The sequence below is a fragment of the Oreochromis aureus genome, linkage group 23 (genome assembly GCF_013358895.1).
Source record: "Oreochromis aureus strain Israel breed Guangdong linkage group 23, ZZ_aureus, whole genome shotgun sequence".
NCBI classification, from domain to species: domain Eukaryota; kingdom Metazoa; phylum Chordata; class Actinopteri; order Cichliformes; family Cichlidae; genus Oreochromis; species Oreochromis aureus.
Window position 1 is genome coordinate 5,443,612 of NC_052963.1, and position 24,497 is coordinate 5,468,108.

At 39.3% G+C, this 24,497-nt stretch overlaps 3 protein-coding genes across 3 annotated transcripts; all 3 read right to left on the reverse strand.

The window, feature by feature from the left end:
• Nucleotides 1–5,032: 5,032 nt before the first annotated feature.
• Nucleotides 5,033–6,683, reverse strand: cldn10d (claudin 10d). The gene is made up of 5 exons (XM_031740740.2): nucleotides 6,357–6,683; nucleotides 6,000–6,161; nucleotides 5,830–5,911; nucleotides 5,619–5,726; nucleotides 5,033–5,483 (listed from the first exon to the last, which is right to left on the reverse strand). Exons 1-5 carry the CDS (start codon nucleotides 6,586–6,588, stop codon nucleotides 5,291–5,293), a joined length of 777 nt encoding a protein of 258 aa, XP_031596600.1. The 5' UTR covers nucleotides 6,589–6,683; the 3' UTR covers nucleotides 5,033–5,290.
• Nucleotides 6,684–9,506: 2,823 nt separating this feature from the next.
• On the reverse strand, nucleotides 9,507–14,740 carry cldn10e (claudin 10e). Its single transcript, XM_031740739.2, has 5 exons — nucleotides 14,315–14,740; nucleotides 14,056–14,217; nucleotides 13,328–13,409; nucleotides 13,113–13,226; nucleotides 9,507–10,577 (listed from the first exon to the last, which is right to left on the reverse strand). The coding sequence occupies exons 1-5, from the start codon at nucleotides 14,544–14,546 to the stop codon at nucleotides 10,178–10,180; spliced, it is 990 nt and encodes a 329-aa protein (XP_031596599.1). The 5' UTR covers nucleotides 14,547–14,740; the 3' UTR covers nucleotides 9,507–10,177.
• A 5,881-nt stretch (nucleotides 14,741–20,621) lies between these two features.
• Nucleotides 20,622–22,765, reverse strand: LOC116320993 (claudin-10-like). The gene is made up of 3 exons (XM_039607533.1): nucleotides 22,546–22,765; nucleotides 21,006–21,167; nucleotides 20,622–20,869 (listed from the first exon to the last, which is right to left on the reverse strand). Exons 1-3 carry the CDS (start codon nucleotides 22,763–22,765, stop codon nucleotides 20,784–20,786), a joined length of 468 nt encoding a protein of 155 aa, XP_039463467.1. The 3' UTR covers nucleotides 20,622–20,783.
• Between the last annotated feature and the right edge of the window lie 1,732 nt (nucleotides 22,766–24,497).

Genomic DNA, 24,497 nt, shown 5'->3' on the forward strand with positions numbered 1-24,497 from the left:
TACTGCGCAGGACCCTCAAGCTTCCAGGCCTCTGGTAGAGGACCCGAGCTTGAAGGATAAAACCGCCCGTAGGGGCGTGCTGGGTGTTAAATTAGATAGATATATATATACATATATATATATATATAGTCAGAACTGAGGGGATTGAACTACCAGAAGGCAACATTGCAGACATAGAGGACAGTTACAAGTACCTGGGGATCCCGCAGAAGAATGGGAACCATGAAGAGGCCGCTAGAAAGGCTGCAACCACCAAATACCTGCAGAGGGTCAGGCAAGTCCTGAGGAGTCAGCTGAACGGTAAGAACAAGATCCGGGCCATCAACACCTACGCCCTGCCCATGATCAGGTACCCTGCTGGGGTAATAGGCTGGCCAAAGGAGGAGCTAGAAGCCACTGACATAAAGACAAGAAAGCTCCTTACCATGCATGGAGGGTTTCACCCCAAGTCCAGCACCCTGAGGCTGTACACTAAGCGGAAGAAAGGGGGCCGGGGACTGGTGAGTGTCAGCACCACAGTCCAGGATGAGACAACGAACATCCAAGAATACATTGGGAAGATGGCCCCAACTGACCAAGTGCTCAGTGAATACCTCAGGCAGCAGAAACCCAAGAAAGAGGAGGGAGACGAGGAACCATCATGGAAGGACAGGCCCCTGCACGGTATGTACCACCGGCAGATAGAGAAGGTGGCTGATATCCAGAAATCCTACCAGTGGCTGGACAAAGCTGGACTGAAAGACAGCACGGAGGCACTAATCATGGCAGCACAAGAACAAGCTCTGAGTACAAGATCCATAGAGGCTGGGGTCTATCACACCAGGCAAGACCCCAGGTGCAGGCTGTGTAAAGATGCCCCAGAGACAATCCAGCACATAACAGCAGGGTGCAAGATGCTAGCAGGCAAGGCATACATGGAACGCCATAACCAAGTGGCCGGCATAGTGTACAGGAACATCTGTGCCGAGTATAACCTGGAAGTCCCGAGGTCAAAATGGAGATGCCCCCAAGGGTGGTGGAGAATGACCGAGCTAAGATCCTGTGGGACTTCCAGATACAGACGGACAAAATGGTGGTGGCTAACCAACCGGACATAGTGGTGGTAGACAAACAGAAGAAGACGGCCGTCAGTGATCGATGTAGCAGTTCGAATGACAGCAATATCAGGAAGAAGGAACACGAGAAGCTGGAGAAATACCAAGGGCTCAGAGAAGAGCTCGAGAGGATGTGGAGGGTGAAGGTAACGGTGGTCCCCGTGGTAATTGCAGCACTAGGTACGGTGACTCCCAAGCTAGGCGAGTGGCTCCAGCAGATCCCGGGAACAACATCGGACATCTCTGTCCAGAAGAGCGCAGTCCTGGGAACAGCTAAGATACTGCAAGAGGACCCTCAAGCTCCCAGGCCTCTGGTAGAGGACCCGAGCTTGAAGGATAAACCGCCCGCAGGGGCGAGATGGGTGTTTTGTTTTTTTTATACATATATATGTGTGTGTGTGTATATGTATATATGTATATATATGTGTGTGTGTGTGTGCATGTGTGTACACAAGTCAGCAGATGAATATTATGCAAAAAATAGCTTTTATGTATAATATGTACAATATGGAGTACCTCCTGCCTGACGGAGCAGATGATTAGCTTACCTGACAGAAGTAGAGAGCATCCAGTGAGGATGCTCTCAATGGCACAGCAGTAGAAGGTCCGTAGGATGCGGGGGCTCATGGCAAATCTCATCAGTCTCCTGAGAAAGAAGGAGACTTCTACTGCTCACTGTTTTGTTTGTGTGAACTGCCCATGTGAGATCTTCTGCCAGATGTACACCTAGGAAACGGAAGCTGCTCACTCTCTCCACAGCAGCGCAGTTGATGGTGATTCAGTTTAATTCAGTTTTATTTATACAGCGCCAAATCACAACAACAGTCGCCTCAAGGTGCTTTATATTGTACAGTAGATCGTACAATAATACATACAGAGAAAAACCCAACAATCAAATGACCCCCTATGAGCAAGCACTTTGGCGACAGTGGGAAGGAAAAACTCCCTTTTAACAGGAAGAAACCTCCGGCAGAACCAGGCTCAGGGAGGGGCGGGGCCATCTGCTGCGACCGGTTGGGTGGAGAGAAGGAAAACAGGATAGAAAACATGCTGTGGAAGAGAGCCAGAGATTAATAACAAGTATGATTCAATGCAGAGAGGTCTATTAACATATAGTGAGTGAGAAAGGTGACTGGAAAGGAAAAACTCAATGCATCATGGGAATCCCCGGCAGCCTACAGCTCTTGCAGCATAACTAAGGGAGGATTCAGGGTCACCTGGTCCAGCCCTAACTATATGCTTTAGCAAAAAGGAAAGTTTTAAGCCTAATCTTAAAAGTAGAGATAGTGTCTGTCTCCCGAATCCAAACTGGAAGCTGGTTCCACAGAAGAGGGGCCTGAAAACTGGAGGCTCTGCCTCCCATTCTACTTTTAAATACTCTAGGAACAGCAAGTAGGCCTGCAGTGTGAGAGCGAAGTGCTCTAATAGGGTGATATGGTACTACAAGGTCATTAAGATAAGATGGGGCCTGATTATTTAAGACCTTGTATGTGAGGAGCAGGATTTTGAATTCAATTCTGGATTTAACAGGGAGCCAATGAAGGGAAGCAGGATACAGGAGAAATCTCCTCTCTCTTTCTAGTCCCTGTCAGTACTCTTGCTGCAGCATTTTGGATTAACCGAAGGCTTTTAGGGAGTAGGGACTTCCTGATAATAATGAATTACAGTAGTCCAGCCTGGAAGTAATAAATGCATGAACTAGTTTTTCAGCATCACTCTGAGACAGGATATTTCTAACTTTAGAGATGTTGCGCAAATGGAAGAAAGCAGTCTTACATATTTGTTTAATATGTGTGTTGAAGGACATGTCCTGGTCAAAAATGACTCCAAGGTTCCTCACAGCATTACTGGAGGCCAAGGTAATGCCATCCAGAGTAAGAATCTGCTTAGATACCATATTTCTAAGATTTTCAGGGCCGAGTACAATAACCTCAGTTTGATCTGAATTAAGAAGCAGAAAGTTAGCGGCCATCCAGGTCTTTATGTCTTTAAGACATTCCTGCAGTTTAACTAATTGGTGTGTGTTATCTGGCTTCATGGACAGATAAAGTTGGGTGTCATCAGCATAGCAGTGAAAATGTATGCTATGTCTTCTAATGATGCTGCCTAAGGGAAGCATGTATAATGTAAACAGAATTGGTCCTAGCACTGAACCCTGTGGAACACCATAATTGACCTTAGTGTGTGAAGAGGACTCTCCATTTACTTAAACAAACTGGAGTCTATTAGATAGATATGATACAAACCACTGCAGTGCAGTACCTGTAATACCTACAGCATGTTCTAATCGCTCTAATAGGATATTATGGTCAACAGTATCAAACGCAGCACTGAGGTCTAGCAGGACAAGCACAGAGATGAGTCCACTGTCAGAGGCCATAAGAAGATCATTTGTAATCTTCACTAAAGCTGTTTCTGTGCTGTGATGAGCTCTGAAACCTGACTGAAACTCTTCAAATAAGCCATTCCTCTGCAGATGATCTGTTAGCTGTTTGGCAACTACTCTTTCAAGGATGTTTGATATGAAAGGAAGGTTGGAGATTGGCCTATAATTAGCTAAGACAGCTGGGTCTAGAGATGGCTTTTTAAGTAAAGGTTTAACTACAGCCACCTTGAAGGCCTGTGGTACATAGCCGATTATTAGAGATAGGTTGATCATATTTAAGATTGAAGCATTAATTAATGGCAGGACTTCTTTGAGCAGTTTTGTGGGAATTGGGTCTAAAAGACACGTTGATGGTTTGGAGGAAGAAATTATTGAAGTTAACTCAGAAAGATCAATTGGAGAAAAAGAGTCTAACTTAACATCAATGGTACTAAAAGTAGCTGTAGATAATATTACATCTGTGGGATGATTATTGGTAATTTTTTCTCTAATGATTAAAATTTTATTTGTGAAGAAGTTCATGAAGTCATTACTAGTTAACGTTAAAGGGATTGTTGGCTCAGTAGAGCTCTGACTTTTTGTCAGCCTGGCTACAGTGCTGAAGAGAAACCTGGGGTTGTTCTTATTTTCTTCAATCAGTGACGAATAGTAAGATGTTCTGGCTTCATGGAGGGCTTTCTTATAATATACCTTACCTTATATTGTAAGGTAAAGACCCTACAATAGTACACAGAAATCCCAACAATAAGGCCATCCCCAGTGACCAAGCACTTTGGCAACAGTGGAAAGAAAAAACTCCCTTTCTGCCAGAGGAAGAAACCTCCGGCAGATTCTCACAAATCTCCGGCAGAACCAGGCTCAGGGAGGGGCAGCGTCTGTCCCTTTGGTTGGGGGTGAATGACAAAACACAAAAAAATGATGCCAGTAAATTTTAATTTCAATTTCTTATCATTGAAAATAAAATAATTTACACACAGCTTTTAATAGTAATGAATACATTGAGCACTATCACTAAATTTAACTCCTAACCACTGAACAGACCAAGATTGTATCCATACAAAGGAGCTGTTATTATTTTGTCTGTTGGTCAATGCTGGTACGAACCCTGTTCAGGCTCTATTGATCCCTTGGGAAGGTTTTAACTTTCTTTCATTATCTTCATTTCATTTCATAATCTCAGAAAATCTGTTTGGTTTGAATGCTCAAATTATTTTTCCACAACACAAACCAGGCATGAACACGAAGAACTCAAAAAGAAGTTTTAAGATGCTTATCAGCCACTTGATCAAAATTATAAAAATGATCAGTTTGTATGGTAAATAAGAACAGGTTGGACATGTTATGCTTTAACACATCAGTTAACCATTCTGAAATATCAAGAAAAAGATGAAGATGAATTGGTCCCCTCATTAAGGACCAATGAGGGGACCCATTCAGAGGGATTTACATAAGAGTCACTGGTGGCACAGGCAATTCAGGGACACAACTTTATTGCAGAGACTTACAAAAAACTTACAAACAGAAAAATTGGTGCAGAATATTATAAATAAGGAAATGCACCAGTAATAAATTAAAGGCCAATTGTTAAACATTTTATAACTTATATTAGCAACTGAACTTGTACAAAGATGATTGGAGACATGGAATTTTGAGGAGGTTGGCCAATTTTTAAACAAAATACACCTTGTTCTGTCATGGGACTCAAATGTTATTTACAACACCAACCAGTAAGAGCAATGTCTTTATGCTACAGCTTCATATTGTATGAGTAATCATACGTTTTCTTTCTTCACTCTTGGTTCCCTCTGGCTCAGACGAAGCTGTCTCTGCCCAAGGTTTGATCTGTCTTATTTGTTGCTCTGGTTGTTCGGCCATTCATGCCTTTGTTATACAGTGGGGGCACTAGTGTCACTCTGGAGGATGGGGGCGGCATCATGTATGTACGCATGGTACGGGCAGTGGCGTAGGAAACTGGTCTCTCTGGCCTTTGGTTGGAGCTGATGCTAGAAAAACAGGAGACACAAGGTGAGGTAATCCAAGCTGTTACAGGTTGCTAGTTCTGGCCTGCTATACAGGCAGCCACGAATAGAGAAAGGTTATCACTTTACAACCTTTAGGGACTTATTTATTTTACTCACCATGATGGTACGAGTTCTTTCCCAGACAAATAGGCCAGCACCGCCCCTGCACAAATAAGAAGAAGGGATCCTCCCCAGCCAACAAAAATTGCCGCTCCAAGTTCAAACCTGAAGTGAATGCAGATGTGTTTCATTGCATGTATTTTTATAGTTAATATCTATTTTTAAAAATCAACTACTATAATATGAATACCACTTGAAAATTACTTACTTCTGTGCCCTGAAATTTGGATCCTTAAATTCAGTTATGACTCTGTTAGCCCACCACGAGTAGGTGATCATGCCGCAGCCCCCTACCAGAAAAGAGGCTGTATTTTAAAACCTCTTTTGGCTATTTTGAAAACTGATCAACCAACATATATGTATTAAAGGATTGTTTACCTGAAGCCAGGTAGGTAATAGCACCAGAAAATGTCACCCTTGAATTGACAATCTCTGTCCCGCCTATTTTAGTACATTTCATCCCTATGAGTGTGAGGACGCCCCCGAAGAAGCCTGTAATGACAGCACAGACCGCCAGTGCTCTGCAGGCGTGCAAGAACGCTGAAAGAAAACAAATACAGTTTATCTTAACATAACAGTAGTGCATTTTATTAAGATAACCTAAAGAAATTTCTATGATCTCTGCTTCAAATTGTATCTTCAACATAGAAAAACATAGCAAGGAACTAAAGGAACAGCTGAGTACAACATTAAAAAGAGAGACTGTAAAGTTTTGAATATCTCAGCGTATCCTACCAGGCAGGGCCAGCATGGAGGGGTAGTATTTGCAGTCAGACACCCCCGTGGTGTCTGAGATGCAGTCCATCCACAGGTTGGAGTAGTAGTTGGAGGTGGTCAGCACTAGTGTGCCCACCTCTGAGAAAGTCCAGTACTCTGTGGGAAGAGTGGAAGAGACCAGAATCCAGCCACATAGGCAGGACACGAAGCAGCCGATCTCCACGTACATCACCACCGTCCTGTACTTCATGGTGAAAGCTGGTCCTCGACCAAAACCCGTAACAGTTGAAAAAGTAAGGTCTCACTGCAGGAAATGTGAATGGGCCTCCCCCTCTGTGTCATTACTGATGTGTAAGTGTGAGACTAGCAGTGTGGATGCTTTGAGCTCATCTTATCTTTTAGATAGTTCTGTCCAGTAAGCGCCTTTGATGTTGCCACCAGGAACAGTATTACGCCTGCCACTCGTTTTAACCTTTTCATTATGGTGTGCCTCTACTTTGTTTAGGTTCCCAGCTCAGATGTCAAATGTGTAAAAGTCATGTTTTTCATGACTAAACATTAAATGTTGTTTGTGTGACGGGTTTTTTTTTTGGGGGGGGGGGTGTATTTCATAAGTTTCAAGTTTCACGGTGATCCCAGATTTCAGAATTGTTAAACGTATTTGTTTTTCGTTGTTTCATATCTGTTATTGTGTAATAACAGAAGACAGCATGGTTTCTGGATCATGTTCATATGGGGCTTATTTGCAATGATAGACCTTTAACCTGCGTTTGTGGATGAAGTTCCCAAAAAGATTCAGGCATGTTTTTGATGCAGTTTGAGGGCCCAAAGTTCACAGGCATGCTATATCGATGTTTGGCCTTGTCCTTTATGCAGAGTTCTGCAGATTTTCACAATGTTTTGAAGATATTTTGTAATGTAGATGTACAGTCTTTTGCAACTTCAAATTGGGTAAAATAATAAAAATTCCTCCAAAATTTATTAAGATAGTTTTCTGCATTTTGGTGAACCATTGCCTAACTTTACGTCTGAGTGTTTCATGTTGTGCTGTTGTAAATAAAACATGCATTTATGCGATTTGCTGTCATTGCATTCTGCATTCAGCTAGAACTGTCTTATCCAAGCTGTCTTGTCATTTCTGTAAATCTTTTGGAATAGATCTCCAAGCTTCGTCAAGGACATTCCAAAGCTCTTTGAATGTTGGCTGCCTTTTGTTTCATTCACGGACAAGATCATCCTACATTGCTTCAGTAATGCTGAGATGCTTTTGCATGATGTTTCTGAATCTAAGCTTTTCCTTACTCATAATGTTATGAGTTCCTTGAAACATCTCTCTATCTTCCTCTTTCAGTCTGATGGAGGGAGAGGATCGAGAATTTTCCTCACGCTTTAAATGTTTTTTCCCCCCATTGATTCTAGTAGTGGTAACAAAGCACAGTAGTTTATATGGTTTATATTTAAGTAAACCAACCTTTTTGGATAGTTAACTATGTGTGGAGTTGCATAGTGAATTATAGAGCCAGTTAAAATGAGAATTCACGAGAAGGATTTAAAAACCACATTACCTCAGTTTCGATGGATCTGCTTGTCTATGTAAAAACAACTCAACCACATTGTTTATGTATAAACAGTAAGCAGCCATGTCTGATACACCTGCATGAGGGAGAGTTGATGACACATGGGGAAAAACACACACAACAAACCAGTAAGTGGGTTTTCCGAGAAGCTTCTAAAATTACGTCTTTTATCCTTTTATCCTGTTTTCCTTCTCTCACCCCAAACGGTCACAACAGATGTGAGCCTGGTTCTGCCAGAGGTTTCTTCTTGTTAAAAGGGAGTTTTTCCTTCCCACTGTCACCAAAGTGCTTGGTCATAGGGGGTCATCCTATGAGTCTACCTTACAATATGAAGCACCTTGAGGCGACTGTTGTTGTGATTTGGCGCTGTATAATTGAATTGAATTGAATTGAATTGAATTGAATTGAATTGAATTGAATTGAATTGAATTGAATTGTATTGAATTGAATAGCAGCTCAGGCTTTCTACATGCAAATAATTGATACTCACAGCCAACCACATGGAAAGTTTACCATTTAAAATCGGCTTTTTGCAAAGTTGCCCCTTGTGTGTAGACACAACACTGTTTCATTTCTTGAGTTTGCTGCCTTTTTTATGCTTGAATGTTTCTCAGGTCAGCATTAAGTGGTTCTACAAACAGATAAACATTTGTGTGAAAGTGGTCAGACATAAGGCCTTGGAATGACGTGAGAATGAGTGAAAAAGTGAAAGAGCAAAAGGTCCAATGAAAAACTTTGAAAGACCTTCAGAAAGCCTGGAGAAGTTGCTCAAAAACACTTTAAAAAAAACCAACAAGAAAGTCGTGCTCCTTGGAAGCAAACTAAAAAGAAATGAAGGGTGGCTCAAGACTTTTGTATAACACTTTAAGCTTTTTTTATGGAGCCCTCAGTTGATTAAAAACAAGGAAAATTTGGATTAGTAGTTAAAGTGACAAGAACAGCAACAGCAAGTGCAAAGAACTCCACTACATAGCCCTCAAATGAACTTTACCTTTAGTATGTTGTATACACACACACACACACACACACACACACACACACACACACACACACACACACATACATTTATATAGTTTCTTAATAAAACCCACTCTTACGTTTTCATTTATGGATTCATTTATTTCTAACATTACTCAAATAGGCTATTTTTTTTGTTTTTATAAATGTTTACCAACTGTTATGTACTCTGAATTGTTCAACTCTTTATTGTTATTGTGTTAAAGATTAATTTAATTTGAGGGGTCAGGTGGGAGGCACTGACTGATTTTTTGTTTTTTGCCTGCTTGATTATGGTCATATTATTTCTATCCATTTGACCCCTTTTAACTTTCTATTGTGACTTGTAGGAATAAACTATGTTTATAACAAACAGAAGATAGCAGCTTTGTATTATGTTGCAAGAAATGTATTATGTTTATTGTGTCAAGGCTACGCTGCAACGGCTGGTTGCGTGTGATCTTTGCTTGGGTTTCTATATAGCAGTTACAGTGTCTGGAAAATCTAATGCTAAACACTTTGTTTTCAAGATTTTCCACAAGGTGCAATGCTCAATTGACAGAGATAGAAGTACTGTATTGTACTGAATCTTTATTTTGAACATGTTAAAATAGTAACAACAACAAAAGAGGGAAAAAGACAAACAAAGCAAAACAAAAGGAAAACAAAGCAATAATAATTATAACTTACATTTTCAAAAAGGAGTAGGAAGAAGCACAAGCTTATTTAACAAAATCTAACAGTCTACACTTTTTCTTTTCTGTCCATCAGAAATCTCTAGCTGTAGATGAATGATCAGCCTACCTCCAGTGGCCCATAGCAAGTGTGCAACCCACAAAAATCCAGCCTAGTATGCTAAGCAGTAGCCCCTGGATCTGACCCAGTCTCCTCCACATCCCTTTCATTTGGTAAATATATGCAGTACACCAGCAATGATAAGATATTAAAAGACACAAGCCATTTGCTTTAGTCTTCTTCGAGTCTTTTTGTTTACAGTCAGCTTGACCTGATTAGACTGGTGGGGTTTTATTTGCTGTCTCAAAGGTTACCTAAAGTCTTCCATCTTTTTTAGAAGTTGATGTGTGGAAACAACAACCTTACAAATCTGAGAGAAAAAAATCCAATAAAACATTTGTCAGACACTTTAATTAATACAAAACAGACAACTGAATGCAATTTATACCGTCACATATTAAAATCTTGAAGCATCTGACTGCTTGGTCATCACATGCTCTGAAGTTTTTTTTACACCTAATAATTCATATTTCAAATATAAGAGTTTTTGACAAATGGTGCAATCTCACTCCCTAAAGTGCCTGACATGGAAGTTTGTGCCCTGCTTCTCTGGCTGTTCCTGCCACTCCTCACTTCTGACAGACTTGATAGGCTGGACCTTGAAGACAGGCCAGACTGTGACCCAGATCCTGATCTTGATCCTAAATCTGTCTTCAGCTCAACCCTTTCAGACCTTTCTGACTGGGTGGAACGCCTTGACTTGGCCGTGCGTCTGGATCTTGAGGCAATGCTAGATAAATCTGAGCCCTCAGACCTTGATAATAGTTCAGAAATAGAGGACAGTTTGGTCTTGGATGTGATCTCCGACACTGTGGACAGAGATGTGGTGGACTTCTTTTGCAATGGGTCTGGCAGTCCCTTGACAATCACCCTAAGGAAGGAGATGCACATTATTGTCAAACACGACAGTTACATGTTCCACTAAGCAAAACGTAGTAAAAAAAAAAAAAAAAAAATCACGTAGTGTATTATTAGATGATAGGTCAGCCAAACTGTTGATGTTTTTCCCATTTTCCAGACATAACTGCTCCTCCAAATTTCCTGCCATATGCTGTTGGTTTGTTGATTGATTTTTCATTCCACCATTTTGTTCTGATCTAAAATATCTCAACAAGTACTCAAATAAGCATCATTAAGTTTGTGGCAGACGTCATTAGCCAGAAGCTTAAGTCCTAAATAATCAAATGCTCCTCAAATTTTCGGGCTCCTCATCCATTAGATATCAGCTGCCTCCCCTGCAGGCCATCTGAAACTCTTTTGTCAAATCATTTTTGCCTTTCAAGTCATGCACATTTACTTTTGATTATTCATGGAACTTCTACTACTTTTGGTCATTTAGGCTTCTGCCTCGGAGGTTTTGGCATACCTGCTCATTATTTTCAATGGCATGTCCTTTTCTGTCTTCATTATTCTTCTGTTTTCACTGCTCTAAACATTTAGCACAATCTTCAGGTTTTGGGGGTACTAGCATTGGTAATCGTTAGCGGTAGTAGTCCTCCTGAGTTTCTGATGTTTCCTGTCCTCCACAGGAATGATTCAAGCATGGTTCTTATAAGGTCAAATTAGCAATACGTGGATCCCTATATTTTGTGCCATTTTAGCAGCATCTCCTTGGCCTCTATGCAGTAACTCTTTCCATTAAGATCTTGGAAAAGGCTTGCATTTAGAATTGGTAATAGTTCTATCTCTACTGTTTCATTTCCAAGATCTTCACTAAATAGGTAGGTAGGTGCTGCTCTATCAGCCTTACAAGCCTTTCTTTCCACCCTCAGTCGTGTAGCGCCAAACACATCAAAGTTGCCTAGGAGGCTTAACGTTGTAAGGTAAGTCCTTATAATTCGAAACTTTCCTTCCACTCCAAATCATTTGCACATCTTCTGACTTACTTTTCTAAGTCACCAAGTCTAAATTCATGTCAAGTCGGCATATAGCTGGTGGTGGTATAAAAGTCTTACTCTTACTCCTGCTGCCAACTCTGAGCCTCATTATGTTCTGTGTGCTCTCTACTGGCCAACAGCAGGACAAGCCTTAATGCAGCGTCTTCTCTCCACTGTTCCTTGCAACTCTCAGCCTTTCGTAGCCTTTATTCTCTCTGTGGGCCATCAGCGGCCCCGAGCGTTATTGTAGGCTCTTCTCTCATGTGCTGCAGCTTTCAGTCTTTGCAGCCTCTCTATTCTGTCAGCTATCAGAAGCCCTGTGCCAACGTTGCTCTTACCGCTTGCATTTTCAGTCTTTGCAGGTTCTCTGTTCTGTCTGCCATCTGCAGCCCAGGCCCTTAACCCAAGCTCAACCTCCCTCTGGCCTTTGATATCCCTCAGTTTTCCCTTTCAAACAAATGGCAAACGTGGTCTGCCATTGGAGGGCCGCTGCCAGGCCCAGAACTCATGCTGGTATTTCAGGTGGTCTGTTCCTCCGGCCACCAGACTCACTTCTAGCCCTGGTGGGGATCCTTCAAGACCTTTCTCAGTTTTCTTGTTCTTCTCGGTGCTTATGCTTCCTATGCCTTGCCATGCCATGCATTACTCCTAACATGCATGTGTTCCCTTTCCATAGGCCAGAACTCTGCTGCAGTAAGATCTTTTTTTCTTTTGGGATCCTGCTCTAACCCCTTTCAAAGTTGGGGTTCTGTTCCGCCAAGACGGACCATTGTAGTCTAATCGTGTAATACCCCTATCTAATTTCTGCTCGTCAATAAATTACGTTCATTCTTTCAAATAATCTCTCTTTATTGAAAGAAGCTTATGCATAAGTTCATAAAGGACAATCTATGGTCTCTCATCTGCCTGCTCCCAGGTTCTGCTGGCTAAATTAAAACTTGATCACTCCAACTTTACCATGTTGTCAAGGTGTTTGTCATCACTGGTCTAGTCCAGTAACCCTCTCCCGGCTTTCTTCAGGCCAATCAGCACTCATGTTGCGTAGTTTAAATCTCACTCTCATTCTCCCTTTATGTTCCGTCAAGACTGGCCATTGGAGACAAACCGCCAAATTTGTCTAATTTCTGTTCATCAATAAATCATGTTCATTCTTTCAAATGATCTCTCCTTATTGAACTACCCTTACCAAATACCGGATTTGACAAAGAGGGGCAGGTCTGACTGTGTAACAAGTTGTTTGCCAAGCTTGTGGTTTCATAACACAAATGATCCTCAAGTCTGACAAAGTTGCAAAATAGACATATATTATTAAGACTCAAAATTAGTGACTGAGCCCATAAACTTGACAGGTAATTGTTAACAGAGGTTAGCACGGAAAGCCATTTTCCCATAGACTTCTATAGGATTCTTTTTGCAATCACCATTTTGCAGCCATTAAGTGGCCTTCAGATAGACTGCGGCTTTAAAGCATCGGCCTCATTTTCCTATCTGAAAGATACATTCCTCTTCTATCCTGTCTATGCACTTACTTTTTCTCTCCTCCACAGAGCGGTGTGCACACTGACCATAGATAGAAGGCACCACCAGTGATGTGAAAGGCTGAACCCACCCAGCCGAGAAATATTGGGGTGCCAAGGTTAAACCTGTTAGATGCAAACCAGAGAGATGCGGAGATCATAATTTAAAATTTTCAGTTTTATTCAATGTAGGGTAACATTTATTATGTGTAACCATGGTTACTTACTGGAGTCCAGTGGGGCCAGGGTCAATATGTATTGCATAGACATACTGTGCATAGACACCATACCCAGATGTGGACAGCACTCCTGAATGTAAATCAAGTTAAAAAATAATAGAGTCAAAAGTTACATTGGCTGCTATGCATATTACATATGCAACATGTGTTTGTATGCATAAGATATATAATACATTTTGGGGTCAGCTTGAGAGAAAGCCAGATGTGAAACGTAATCTAAGAGTCATAGCTGCAAAATTATAAGACATTTTGTCAATTTTCAACCAATAACTCATTAATTGACCTTGAAGACCTTGGTCGATTTGAGCCATGTTTTAATCGATTGTCTGATGATGACCCCACTCTACATCCCTACAGTGTTTCATCAGAATTCATTCAGAATTTTTCAAGTTATCATATTTACAGACAGAAGGAATCTCATGCATCCTACCAAAATCATAACTGCCTTGGCAGAGGTAAAAATTTGAATATTCTGGCAATTATTTCATGGTTCAGTGTTAAGCATTTTAAAAAATGATATTAAGTTACTGTGCTGGATGTCAATTGTAAGTTACCTTTATCCAGTCTTGACACAAATTAACCAGCAAAATCCAAGAGCAGACAATGAATAGAACTTAAGTACACAAAGAAATGAAATACAAGCCATCCCTTCTAAAAGAGTGATAAGATGGTATTCACACCCAATGATTTTCCAGTAATTAAAGCTAGACATTTACCACTGATGATGTGGCAACATCCACCGATGTAGATCTTCTTGTATTTTGATTGTACTTTTCCTCCAATGTAGGTGCACTCCATACCCAAAAGACTAAGTACAAACCCCAGCATGCCTACAGAAAGAGCCGACATCAACAGGGCTCGCACTATTTGGACATAGTCTAGAGTGACAATAAAGGACAGACAAAGGTTTATGTAAACATTCTTGATTTGCAAATGAGAATAAATACAGCTTGAATACTAAATATGTTGACATACCTTCCACAGACCAGAGTACAGGGAAATCATAACAGTTGGTGACAGCAGTTGAGTCTGTAAAACAAGATCTCCACAGACTAGTCCAGTGCCAGGCTACCTTGATGACAGCCGAACCTCCCATGCCCCCAACGGAGGCAATCTTCCAGCCCTCCATTGCCATAGTGCAGGCCACGAAGATCCAACCCAGTACCGTCATCAGGAACCCCCAGATCTGAACCACTCGAATTTTCATCGTAGGGATTGTTGTTGTTTCCTTTCTAGATTTCTGACGCAGAAGCTTTTGTTTATTTAAGCTTCAATCCTTTTTCACCCAACTGCAAACCACTAGTTTGGTGAGTTTCTTTTTTAATTTTTAAGATGATAGTCCGTGATTCAAGCAATCCTCGGTCTCCAAACTCAAACAAATGCTCTTCTCAGAGAGAAGTGAATATCATGTTTTAAAAAAGGGGTGTGTGGTGTTGTTTTCCAGATATTTCTTTTTGTATGTCTGTGTGGGATAAAGCAGTAATGCAGGTCCTCATGGGCCTGAGACTGCTTACCTTAGCATGTATCTCAAATTACCGAAGACATCATATCCACTGTTTTCAGACAGTTTAAAAGAAGAAGGATCTATTTATAGCATGAGGCATAGTTTTCTTTTCTAATTCATAATTAATACTGAGATTTTTTTTATATCAGGCCTTTTAGCTATATTCCCTCCATAATATAGCTAAAAAGCATGGAATTTAAAAACATTACAAAACCTTAAAATAATGAACAGGAATGGTTACCTAATTAAAAGAGAGATTTTAGAATATTTCTTTACTTCTTCTGCATCTTCCACAACTGCTGGGGTCAAAAGGTACAATTTAAGGAAGGATTGCCAAAAGTAAGGACGTAAAGGTCTAGTTTGATATTTTTTTCAAGAATATGTCTTAATTCGGTACCACAGTAGGTGACCAATATACCAAAAGCCGCACTCATCCACCCTCGCTCTTTCCAAACTCTATACTGTGCTATTTGATACAGGCAGAAATGCTGCAAAAATAAATCTTAGCAAACAACTATTTCAACTGATCCCCATTTAGATTCACAAAATGGTAACAAAGGTTCCCAATTTTGTTTGTCTCTGGCTATAAACCAAATAGAAATGGATTTGTGTCTAGCAGAATTCTTTTCTTTGTTTTTTGACATGTCATGACCCATTCCTAAATGTTTTAATATTTCTCCATTGCCAGCCATAGTGAGACAGTGTGCCTTTACTCTCTGTGCATTTAGTACATACCTATGTCTGGCATCTATATTTTATTATAAGTGCTTAACTATTTACCATTTCGATGTTTGGCACATGTAATTCCGCTTTCCAACTATAGTGTGTTAGACTGAGATGGTATGAGTTACACCACAAGCTGAGTTCCAGACCTCTTAATTTTCCAGATTTTACTTTCCAATTCTTAACTTCATTCAATTACCTCATAATGGGAACTCTAGAATGATGATGCGCTTATTTACCAAGTTGTGGATGTGTAGGGGTAATGTAAATGTATGATATTGATGTGCTTTTACAAAGCTTGTCAGTTGCAGACATTTAAAAGAAAAAACATTTCTCATTGAGATTGGATTCAGCTCATTTCTATAAAGGACATGACAGTTTATGGGATGCCGTGCCTTGAGACAACTGTTATTGTGGTAGGCAACTATATAAATAACACTGAAAAGAAATTGAATTAAATTTATGCAACAGACAGGGACCTATTTTTTGCCAATTTGCCTTTAATTCAGATTCATGAAATTCTTCCTCATATATATGGGGAAACCACAGACACATGGCCTGTCCCACATAAATGACATTAATAAAGGAGAGTTGATGGAACAGTCAGGGAGGAAGGAAACGCTAAAGAAACTAGGGACTGAGTACACTAAAGGAGAAACATATATAACAACAATATAAACACTAAAAAAAACAAAACAAGAATCACTTAAAATCCACCTCAAAAACACACTGAGTCACACAAGCCACTACCACAGCACTTCCATCCGTCTGTTTTCTTCCACTTACCTTATTCTGGGTTGGTTGGCTGCTGGAGCCTGTGCCAGCTGTTATAGGGATCTCAGGTAGTCCCTACAAATAAGTCAAAGGATTGATAAACTGTCTCTTAAACTGATGCTATTCTAGCCCGCTGATTTTTGAAATAATAAAATCAGACTTTATGTATAAAAATTATAACAAGCAACGTATGAGATCACATTGCTTGATATTTAGAGTAAAAGAGTGACCTTTACAAGTCTTCTTGAAATATGTAATAAAGCTGCTTGAAGCATTCTTCTCAATTTTGCCTCAGGCACTTAAGCTGCTAGTTATTAGTAATTTTGCCAGGACCTCACTGTGCGGTGGGCTGCATAATTACAGCATAGCGTCTTTGTGCTGCTCTAATTAGACTTAAATCTGAGGTAATGAGAGTTCCTGGGAGTGATGAATGTTCTTTTAGTTCAGATGAAAGAGCTCTTTTTTTGTTCCAAAGTTCACCCAGCTTATGATAAAGTTATTGTCAGTGTGGCAGAGAAATACACTAATACTTTGGAGGCTGGGCAGCCTTAATATTTTTATGAAAGATGGTTTAAATTAGCTTCAGCAAATTTAAATTAGCTTCAGCTGATGGCTGGGAAAACCCTAAAGAGGCCCCTCCCCTTGTAGGTACTTATTAGGTCTAACGCCTGAGCCTTCAACTTTTACAATTCATTAGCCAAACCGTCCCAAATGTCCTCTTTTCTTTATATGGGCTTTCAGACATATACAGAAATATATGTTACTTTGTTTCTTAAAACCTGCAGGATATTTAGACTGTGCAGAAAAAAAATGAAAAAAATAACTTAAAAAAAGAAAAATATACCAAACTATATTAATTCTGCCAGTCCACTGGTTTATAACCCACATAAAATTAGCATTGTGTGTTTTAGATGTTTCTGACAAAAGTTAGTATACTAAAGCAGACATTAACATTAACGCTGAGATCAAAGCTACCCTATACTGCTTGCTGCTGTTTATTGAAATGGTGCAAAACTATCAATTTAAGTAGAACCTCCCAATATAAATCTATATCCATGTGCTGTTGAGACCTTCCAAATACTAGATTCCTTCCTATCAGTTTTTTCTGTAATCTAGCCTTAACAAGGCATTTTTTTCCCAGAGAACTGCTGCTCACTGTATCTTTTCTCTTTTTCAGATCATTCACTGTAAATCCTAGAAATAGTTTTGTGGTAAACCCCAGTACATGAGAAATTCTTGAAATACTCAGACTGGCATGTCTAGCACCAACAGCAAACAACAACGCCATGTTCAAAGCAACCTAAAACACAATTTTTCCCCATTCTGATGTTTGAGTCATTTTGACCATGTCTACGTGGTTAAATGCATTAGGTTGCTCCCATATGATTGGTTGAGTAGAGATTCGCCTTAACAAGCATATTGTGTACCTAATAAAGTGGGTGACAAGTCTAAATCCTTGAAAGGTAACACTGTTCCTCAGCTTAGCATCAAAGAGCTACTGGCATGCTCTTTTTGGTTTTGTGTTGGTTGGCTTTAGCATTAAATATGTATTTAATTTATATGAAGGATGAAAGTGAAGCAACATTAGAAGATTAGTCTAGAAATGTTTGAAAGAAAGTTGATGTTAGAATTCATTAAGTTTATCATTGGAAGAAATGTATTTTTAAATGAAGTATTCAGTTACTTCTTTTCAAGTTCTCAAGACTACCAGAACTTAGATGACTGAGTGATTCTCAGTCACACACTTTCATGATACAATTGTTTGTTTTGAAATGTGTAGTTGTAACGATTTTAGTTTAGACAAAAGCTATTGCAAGCTGTTGATATTTGTGAACTTTTTTTTTTTTTTTAATAATTTCAAGAGAGTTCAAGCTCAAATGTATTTATCATTTTAACACAGGAGGCATACAACCACACAAAGCCACCCTTCTGCTGAGCCCTGGACACCTGACTCTTTTTTTCGCAGATGCAAAGCAGTGGAAAGCACATGACATCTACTCTCTGTCAGCTGGTTCAAGTATATACCCTCTGGGCCAAGAGGTTTTGCGTAACATAGCCCAGGGTTCCTATATTCCTAGGTGGAGATGGATGGCTGATAAGAGGGGAAACCTCCGGTTGGGCGTCCACATCTACATAAGCATCTCCGGGGTCAGATGTGACCTAGTTAGCCTTGGAGGTCAAACTAGTCTAGACTAGGAAAATTAGAAAGGCACTTCTTTAACCTATTATTTGGTTGTAGAGATGGTAAATTATACAATTATACAAAGATAAAACTAATATAAGTTATGCAGGCTTTTAGGAAAAAGTACCAAAATGCTAATTTTTAACTAGAAGACATTTGTATTCATATAATGTGAGCTGGAGCAGTTAATTTATGTACTCAATTTATGGATCAATCATAGTATGCCAATGGTTAGTTTTAAAACATTTAAGAAAATGTAAGAAAACAAAAGGTTTCACCATCAATTTTTGACATGTTTTAACAATGCATAAGATGGTGAAAAAGCCAGTTTGTTGGAGGTGACTAAAGACTTTGAATGTCATGTTGTGTCAAATTAAATTTCCTACTCTCAATGCTTACCTTTCATAAATGAGTTTCTGAAAGAAATGAGGCAGCCATATTTAAATCTGAACACTAAATCAAATATGTAAACTATGTCCCAGATTAGCTCACTTTTTATCTTCCTACAGATGCAGATTAGTTAATTCTGGAGGATGCTGTCCTTGGTTTTAAATGATGAAATGTTGTTAAATTCTCAAATCAATTCGTGTAACAAGAGTCCAGTTTCACACATATGCATTCCTTCCAAACTGCCTCAATGGCTCCTGTGTTTCTTTGTTTGGCCTCTGGGCTGGCTTACTGGTCTTGTTGCGTGTTGTCGGAAAAGATGCAGCTCCATTGTAGGAGTATTCAGCTCTGCAAAAATCAAAACAGGAAATTTGCATAGTAATAAAAAAGGCTACAAAGCTCTGTTTCAAGGAAAACCTTTTTTTTTCTTACACGTTTCAATTTTCTTGTTACATTTAAGAAGTTCTACAACCATACTGAGTTTTTCATGCATTTCAAAAGAGTTCAAGGATAACCAAAGGGACTAAACCTTAGAAAATTCACTTCAAAGCACTTTTAACTACAAACCACACGAACATCACATCTTTAGACTTGTAAGAGATGTCTTCCTTCTCTCACCCCAACCGGTCACAGCAGATGGCCCCGCCCCTCCCTGAACCTGGTTCTGCTGGAGGTTTTTTCTTCCCACTGTCGCCAAAGTGCTTGCTCATAGGGGGTCATATGATAGTTGGGTTTTTTCTCTGTATGTATTATTGTAGGGTCTGCCTTACAATATAAAACCCCTTGAGGTGACTGTTGTTGTGATTTGGCGCTGTATAAATAAAACTGAATTGAATTGAATTGTGTTGCCCAGGGGAAAATCTATAGGATTTCATCAAACTGGTTAAGATATTTTTTCTCAAAGCTACGAATTCAGCTCCATTGTGGAATAAATTATTTTAAAAATTGATTGATCAGAGAAGTCAGTAGGATTCCTCCACTGGGAACCATGAATTTAATGGAAATTTGGAAAATTTTAAACCGATCTTTGAAACCAAGATTGCCATTCTTAGAGGCCTGCAGGTTGTCTGATTAAAACATGCGCAGACAAACTTTCATGTGGTATCAGTAGCACATTTTTTTGGTTTATAATCACTACGATTACAAACTGACTGCCAATCAATACTAGGTGCCATTGCTGCTATTCGCCGTATTCATACAGTGAGAACATTCTAATCAGCCTGATTGTTACCAAAAAGGGGGGAAAAGAACTAGGATGTTTAAAAGAAAAAGGAACAAAAGAAAAAAGGTCTGTTTTTCTTTGCCCATCTCATGTAACACTTCTCAATAGCTCCCCTCAGTCAAGGTGACTTTAACTTCTAAAAGGTCCTTCTTATGCAACTGTAACAAAGGAAACATTCAGCTGGAGTAGCTAATCAACATAACGTACAATCATACAACTTACTTTGTAGGTTCAGCAATTATGCGGCAAGTTGCTGAGAGATTACTGGATGTTTTTGACTGGATTTGTCTGTCTATTGCAGTTAAAGTAATTACTTAAATTGCCCAATTGAGTTAGTAAATCAATCATGCAGTTTAGAGTGCATCCACATCAGATCCACTAAGACCTTGCTGTTCATGTGGAATCACATTGTTAGCATTCTGTATATCTGCAAAACCAAGCCACTTGCCTGATACTGAAGCCTTCAGACAGGCTGAGGCAGAAGATAAGTCCTCCTAAGATGCACAACACAGATCCAGCCCAGCCAATGAAGAGAGCGGCTCCCAGCTCAAACCTGCAGGGAAAAAAGAAAAGAAAAAGAAAAAAACACGATATTTTTGACTGGACTTCCTTTCATCTGATTATGTCTTTGATCCATGTGAAAGGAATCCTTTTACTTCTGGGCAACAAAAAGGGGGTCAAAGAAGTCAGCTGTGATCCTGCGAGCATATATGGAGCATGCCGTCATGCAGCAGAGGCCTGTGGAAAGAAATAAGCAGATTACTACTTCAAATTAAAAGGAACTAAGGTAATGTTCTTAGCTCAAGAGGAATTCATTCCACACATTATTCTCCATTAAATCCAGACATACTATAGAGAATGGGATGGTTTTTACCGCTAAGAATAAAGTGGAAGCCTGACAGGATAGTCAACCGAGCTTTAGTGGTCTTTGAGCCTCCTATTTTTGTACACTTCATTCCTACCAAGGCAAGAATGGCACCAAAGAAACCCAGACACACAGCAGCGATCATCAAACCCCGACACACCTGGATGTACGCTTAAAAAATGAAACAGAGAAGAGAGCAATGCATTAGTTGGTTCCCTACTTTTTTTGTTGCCCATGAATCGTAACAATAAACAGACTTACAAATGTGAAAAAAAAAGAATTATTTTGTTCACATTGAACAGTTTGATGTATTCTTGTGTAAAGGAAATTTGAGATATAGTTGCAAATAAATCACTTGGAATAAATTGGATTTCTGCACTGATTTTCATAATAAAGTTGATCTAGGATTAACACTGCAACTGACCAATCACATTAATGTGATGTCATAACTTTGCGATGCGAGAACCAAAATTATGAATGCCTGTGTAATCTTTTCTTTTGTCATCTTATACAATGTAAAAAAAATCTTAATTACATCTGTTTTGCCTTTTTAAAAAAGATCTCTTCCAGGGTTACACATGGTTTGCAAGTTGTCTACTATTAATAATAGTATTGAATGTCCTCTATTTGAAGACAGCTTGTCCTGTTGTTAACGGATAAAAGGGAAGGTCTTTTGAAATGCTTTTCCAGAGTGGACTGTGAGTGAATGGTTAGTTTGTTAACGAAGACTGTTTGTGCTTATAGATTAGTTTAAAGGTTACGTCTATACTTAAGACTTGTATCAAGGTTGGAGGTTGGAAATGTTGCATGTGTGTTGCAAATGTATGTGGAAAGTGTCTCAGATTGTGGCAGAAACAAAGAAAATGATCAAAAATAAAATGTGAGTAAAACTAATTATTGCTGGCGTAATGTTTCATCAGGTAGAGAAAAACGCAATCATGATGTTTGATTGATGTGTAAATATCAACTTCTCACTAACAAGTTGACAGCACTTTAAATGTTATCATTTAGTGTTGTGTCGACATCTTGTTCTCGTGGCAAAAAACCCCCTTTTTTTTTGTACGTTTAAGCTGTAAAGTGTTTTCGTTATTTTGGGCTTTTTAAACGTATAGATGGTAAAAGATCTCTCCAACCCCCAGGAAAGAACTGCTGCTTTAAAACAACAGTCTAAAGGACACTAAGACTGCCAGAAGTATTGCTTTCTTAACTTTGAATAACAGGTAATATAAAGTAACAAATGACCTCTGTGTGACTGTATGGCTTTCTCAGATTGCGTTGATTAGACATATAAGGAGGGCTTAATAAGTTTAGCTCAGCTTCTCTAGTAGCTTTAAATGTAGTGGCTATTTGTGGCCTCAGGGCTGAGGTAGAAAAGGAAATATCAAGTTCCAAATACATTCTTTTTTCACAAATGAGGTCATTTATCTAAAAGGTACATCTGTCAGATGTGTGCTCACAGATTTGTGGTTATTTATTTAACTATGTCTGTTTACTGATGTAAGAATTGTCGTCACCTGCGACAGCGACAAAACAATTACTATGAACTCACCATCCAAAGCCAGCATTGAAGGAAAGTCCTTGCAGTTGGACACACCAGTGGAATCTGTCACACACGTTTTCCACAAGTTGGACCAGAAGGTAGCTGTGGTGATGACCGTCCCGTCTACAGAAGATACCTTCCAGTAGTCTGTCGGCAGAGTAGATGACACCAAGATCCACCCAGAGATGGTCAGGAGAAAAGCAGTGATCTCTGTTGCCATGTTGCCCATTTTCCCTCTGACTTAAAGGTCTGGATTGGGACAGGTACGAGTTCTGTCTCTCAAAAAGTGGGAGTGTCGGTCTAGGACAGGTGCGTCAGTACTGGCAGTTCTGCAGAATTTTGTTTCTGCTTCTCCTGCTCAGCCTCTGTCCAAGCATCAATCAAAGACATACCATTCTCCGATCCACATTCTGTAGTTTTAATGGGTATGGGGGCTGGGACTGACACACAAGTCATCACTCCACACGGTATGAAGAGAGGTTGCATGAGGATCTCCAGGAGAAGGAAGTCTTTGATTGGAAGGATCTGAAAAGGCAAGATGAGGAACACAGATAGAAGGAATGATGATGTATGGTTTCAACAGTATGCCTCAGTTTTTCAACAACATGAACAAATAAGGGTGTAGAACATCAAAGAAACCCATTGGCACAGCTCTTTGGACTTAGAGTTAAAGAAATAAAGTCATAAAATTACAGAGAAAGTACTAGCTGGGGGGAAAATCTGTTGAAATGCTGTAAATAAGCAGAAAACAGTTTAAAAACTGTAACTTTTAAGAATTCTATTACTTAATGTAATGCAAACAATGAGAAGCATCTTTTCTGTCATATAATAGGTTATTTTTAGTGACTTACTTTATAGTAATATGATTGGACATGGTTGATATCTTTGTCAGTAAAATGAGTGTAAAATTGATTAAAATACAGTTAAAAGTCTTAAATGTATGCCCTGTTTTTTCTGAAGTTACAAGTTTCAAAACCACCCAGTGGGCAGAATTAGATACATTGAAAAGTTGGTTAGAACCCCCTGGGCTGTGATTGACATCCCTGTTTAACAGCATTAGAGCACCATCAAGTGGCAGAAAGAACAAACACAGTTCCTCCTTTGACAGAAAATACTAGATTGTAGGGTTGATATTCATAATAGTAATCCTGGGTCTCTCTCTCTCTCATGCACATGCACACTCTCTCTACATTATTGCCATTGCCATGTGACAATGACAGGCTGCTGTGGCCTCAAGTGTTATAACAGCAGAATAAAACCTATGCTGAGGAAGTTTAGGAAATGTTAAGAAAGAAATGCTAACAAGTATTTCAAAGTTCTGGTCAAAGTTTTGATAACCTAGTGTAATTTGGGGGATAAATATTTGTTATTTAATCAGGACAGCTAATCAAATTATGACTCTTTTAACTGTGTGAGTGTCACTGATGACAACAACAGAACAGCAGTACAAACAGGTACTGGGTGCCTTAAACAAAGGCTATGGTCAAACAGAGGATGACATGAAGTGAAATTATGTTGATAGGAAAATAAACAATTATTTTTATAATTATAATAATCATTCATTGAGTCATTTTTGTATCAGGCTGTGAACATCAAAACTATGGTGATTGTATAATTTCTATGTATATTTATATGTTTGCAATCTTTTTCTCAATGAGTTTCCCAATCCCTTTTTTAAGCTATTTTAAACTTTGCAGAAAAATTGCCTAGGGCACTGTGGGTGTCCGTACCTATATACACATTAACATACATATAAAATTGAATTGTATCGTATCAAATGGAATGTAACAGTTTACAATGGAATTGTATAGTATAAACTGAAATGTAAATATAAAGAATGAAATGTCATAGTAGAATGGAATGGTATAACATAATGTGGAATGTCATACTATAAAATGGAATGCCATAATATGGAATGATATAATGTAGAATGGACTGTCATAGTATAGTATGAACTGGTA

Excerpts from the sequence above, each read along its gene's own strand:
- cldn10d (XM_031740740.2), bottom strand. The coding sequence starts at position 6,588 with ATGAAGTACAGGACGGTGGTGATGTACGTGGAGATCGGCTGCTTCGTG. Across the intron at positions 5,912-5,999 it reads TATTACCTACCTGGCTTCAG|GGGGCTGCGGCATGATCACC; the intron begins GTAAACAATCCT and ends CTTTTCTGGTAG. Across the intron at positions 5,727-5,829 it reads CCAAATTTCAGGGCACAGAA|GTTTGAACTTGGAGCGGCAA; the intron begins GTAAGTAATTTT and ends CATTCACTTCAG.
- cldn10e (XM_031740739.2), bottom strand. The coding sequence starts at position 14,546 with ATGAAAATTCGAGTGGTTCAGATCTGGGGGTTCCTGATGACGGTACTG. Across the intron at positions 14,218-14,314 it reads TGTACTCTGGTCTGTGGAAG|ACTATGTCCAAATAGTGCGA; the intron begins GTATGTCAACAT and ends TTGTCACTCTAG. Across the intron at positions 10,578-13,112 it reads CTCTGTGGAGGAGAGAAAAA|GGTGATTGTCAAGGGACTGC; the intron begins GTAAGTGCATAG and ends CTCCTTCCTTAG.
- LOC116320993 (XM_039607533.1), bottom strand. The coding sequence starts at position 22,765 with ATGGGCAACATGGCAACAGAGATCACTGCTTTTCTCCTGACCATCTCT. Across the intron at positions 21,168-22,545 it reads TTCAATGCTGGCTTTGGATG|CGTACATCCAGGTGTGTCGG; the intron begins GTGAGTTCATAG and ends TCATTTTTTAAG. Across the intron at positions 20,870-21,005 it reads CTTCCACTTTATTCTTAGCG|GCCTCTGCTGCATGACGGCA; the intron begins GTAAAAACCATC and ends TTCTTTCCACAG.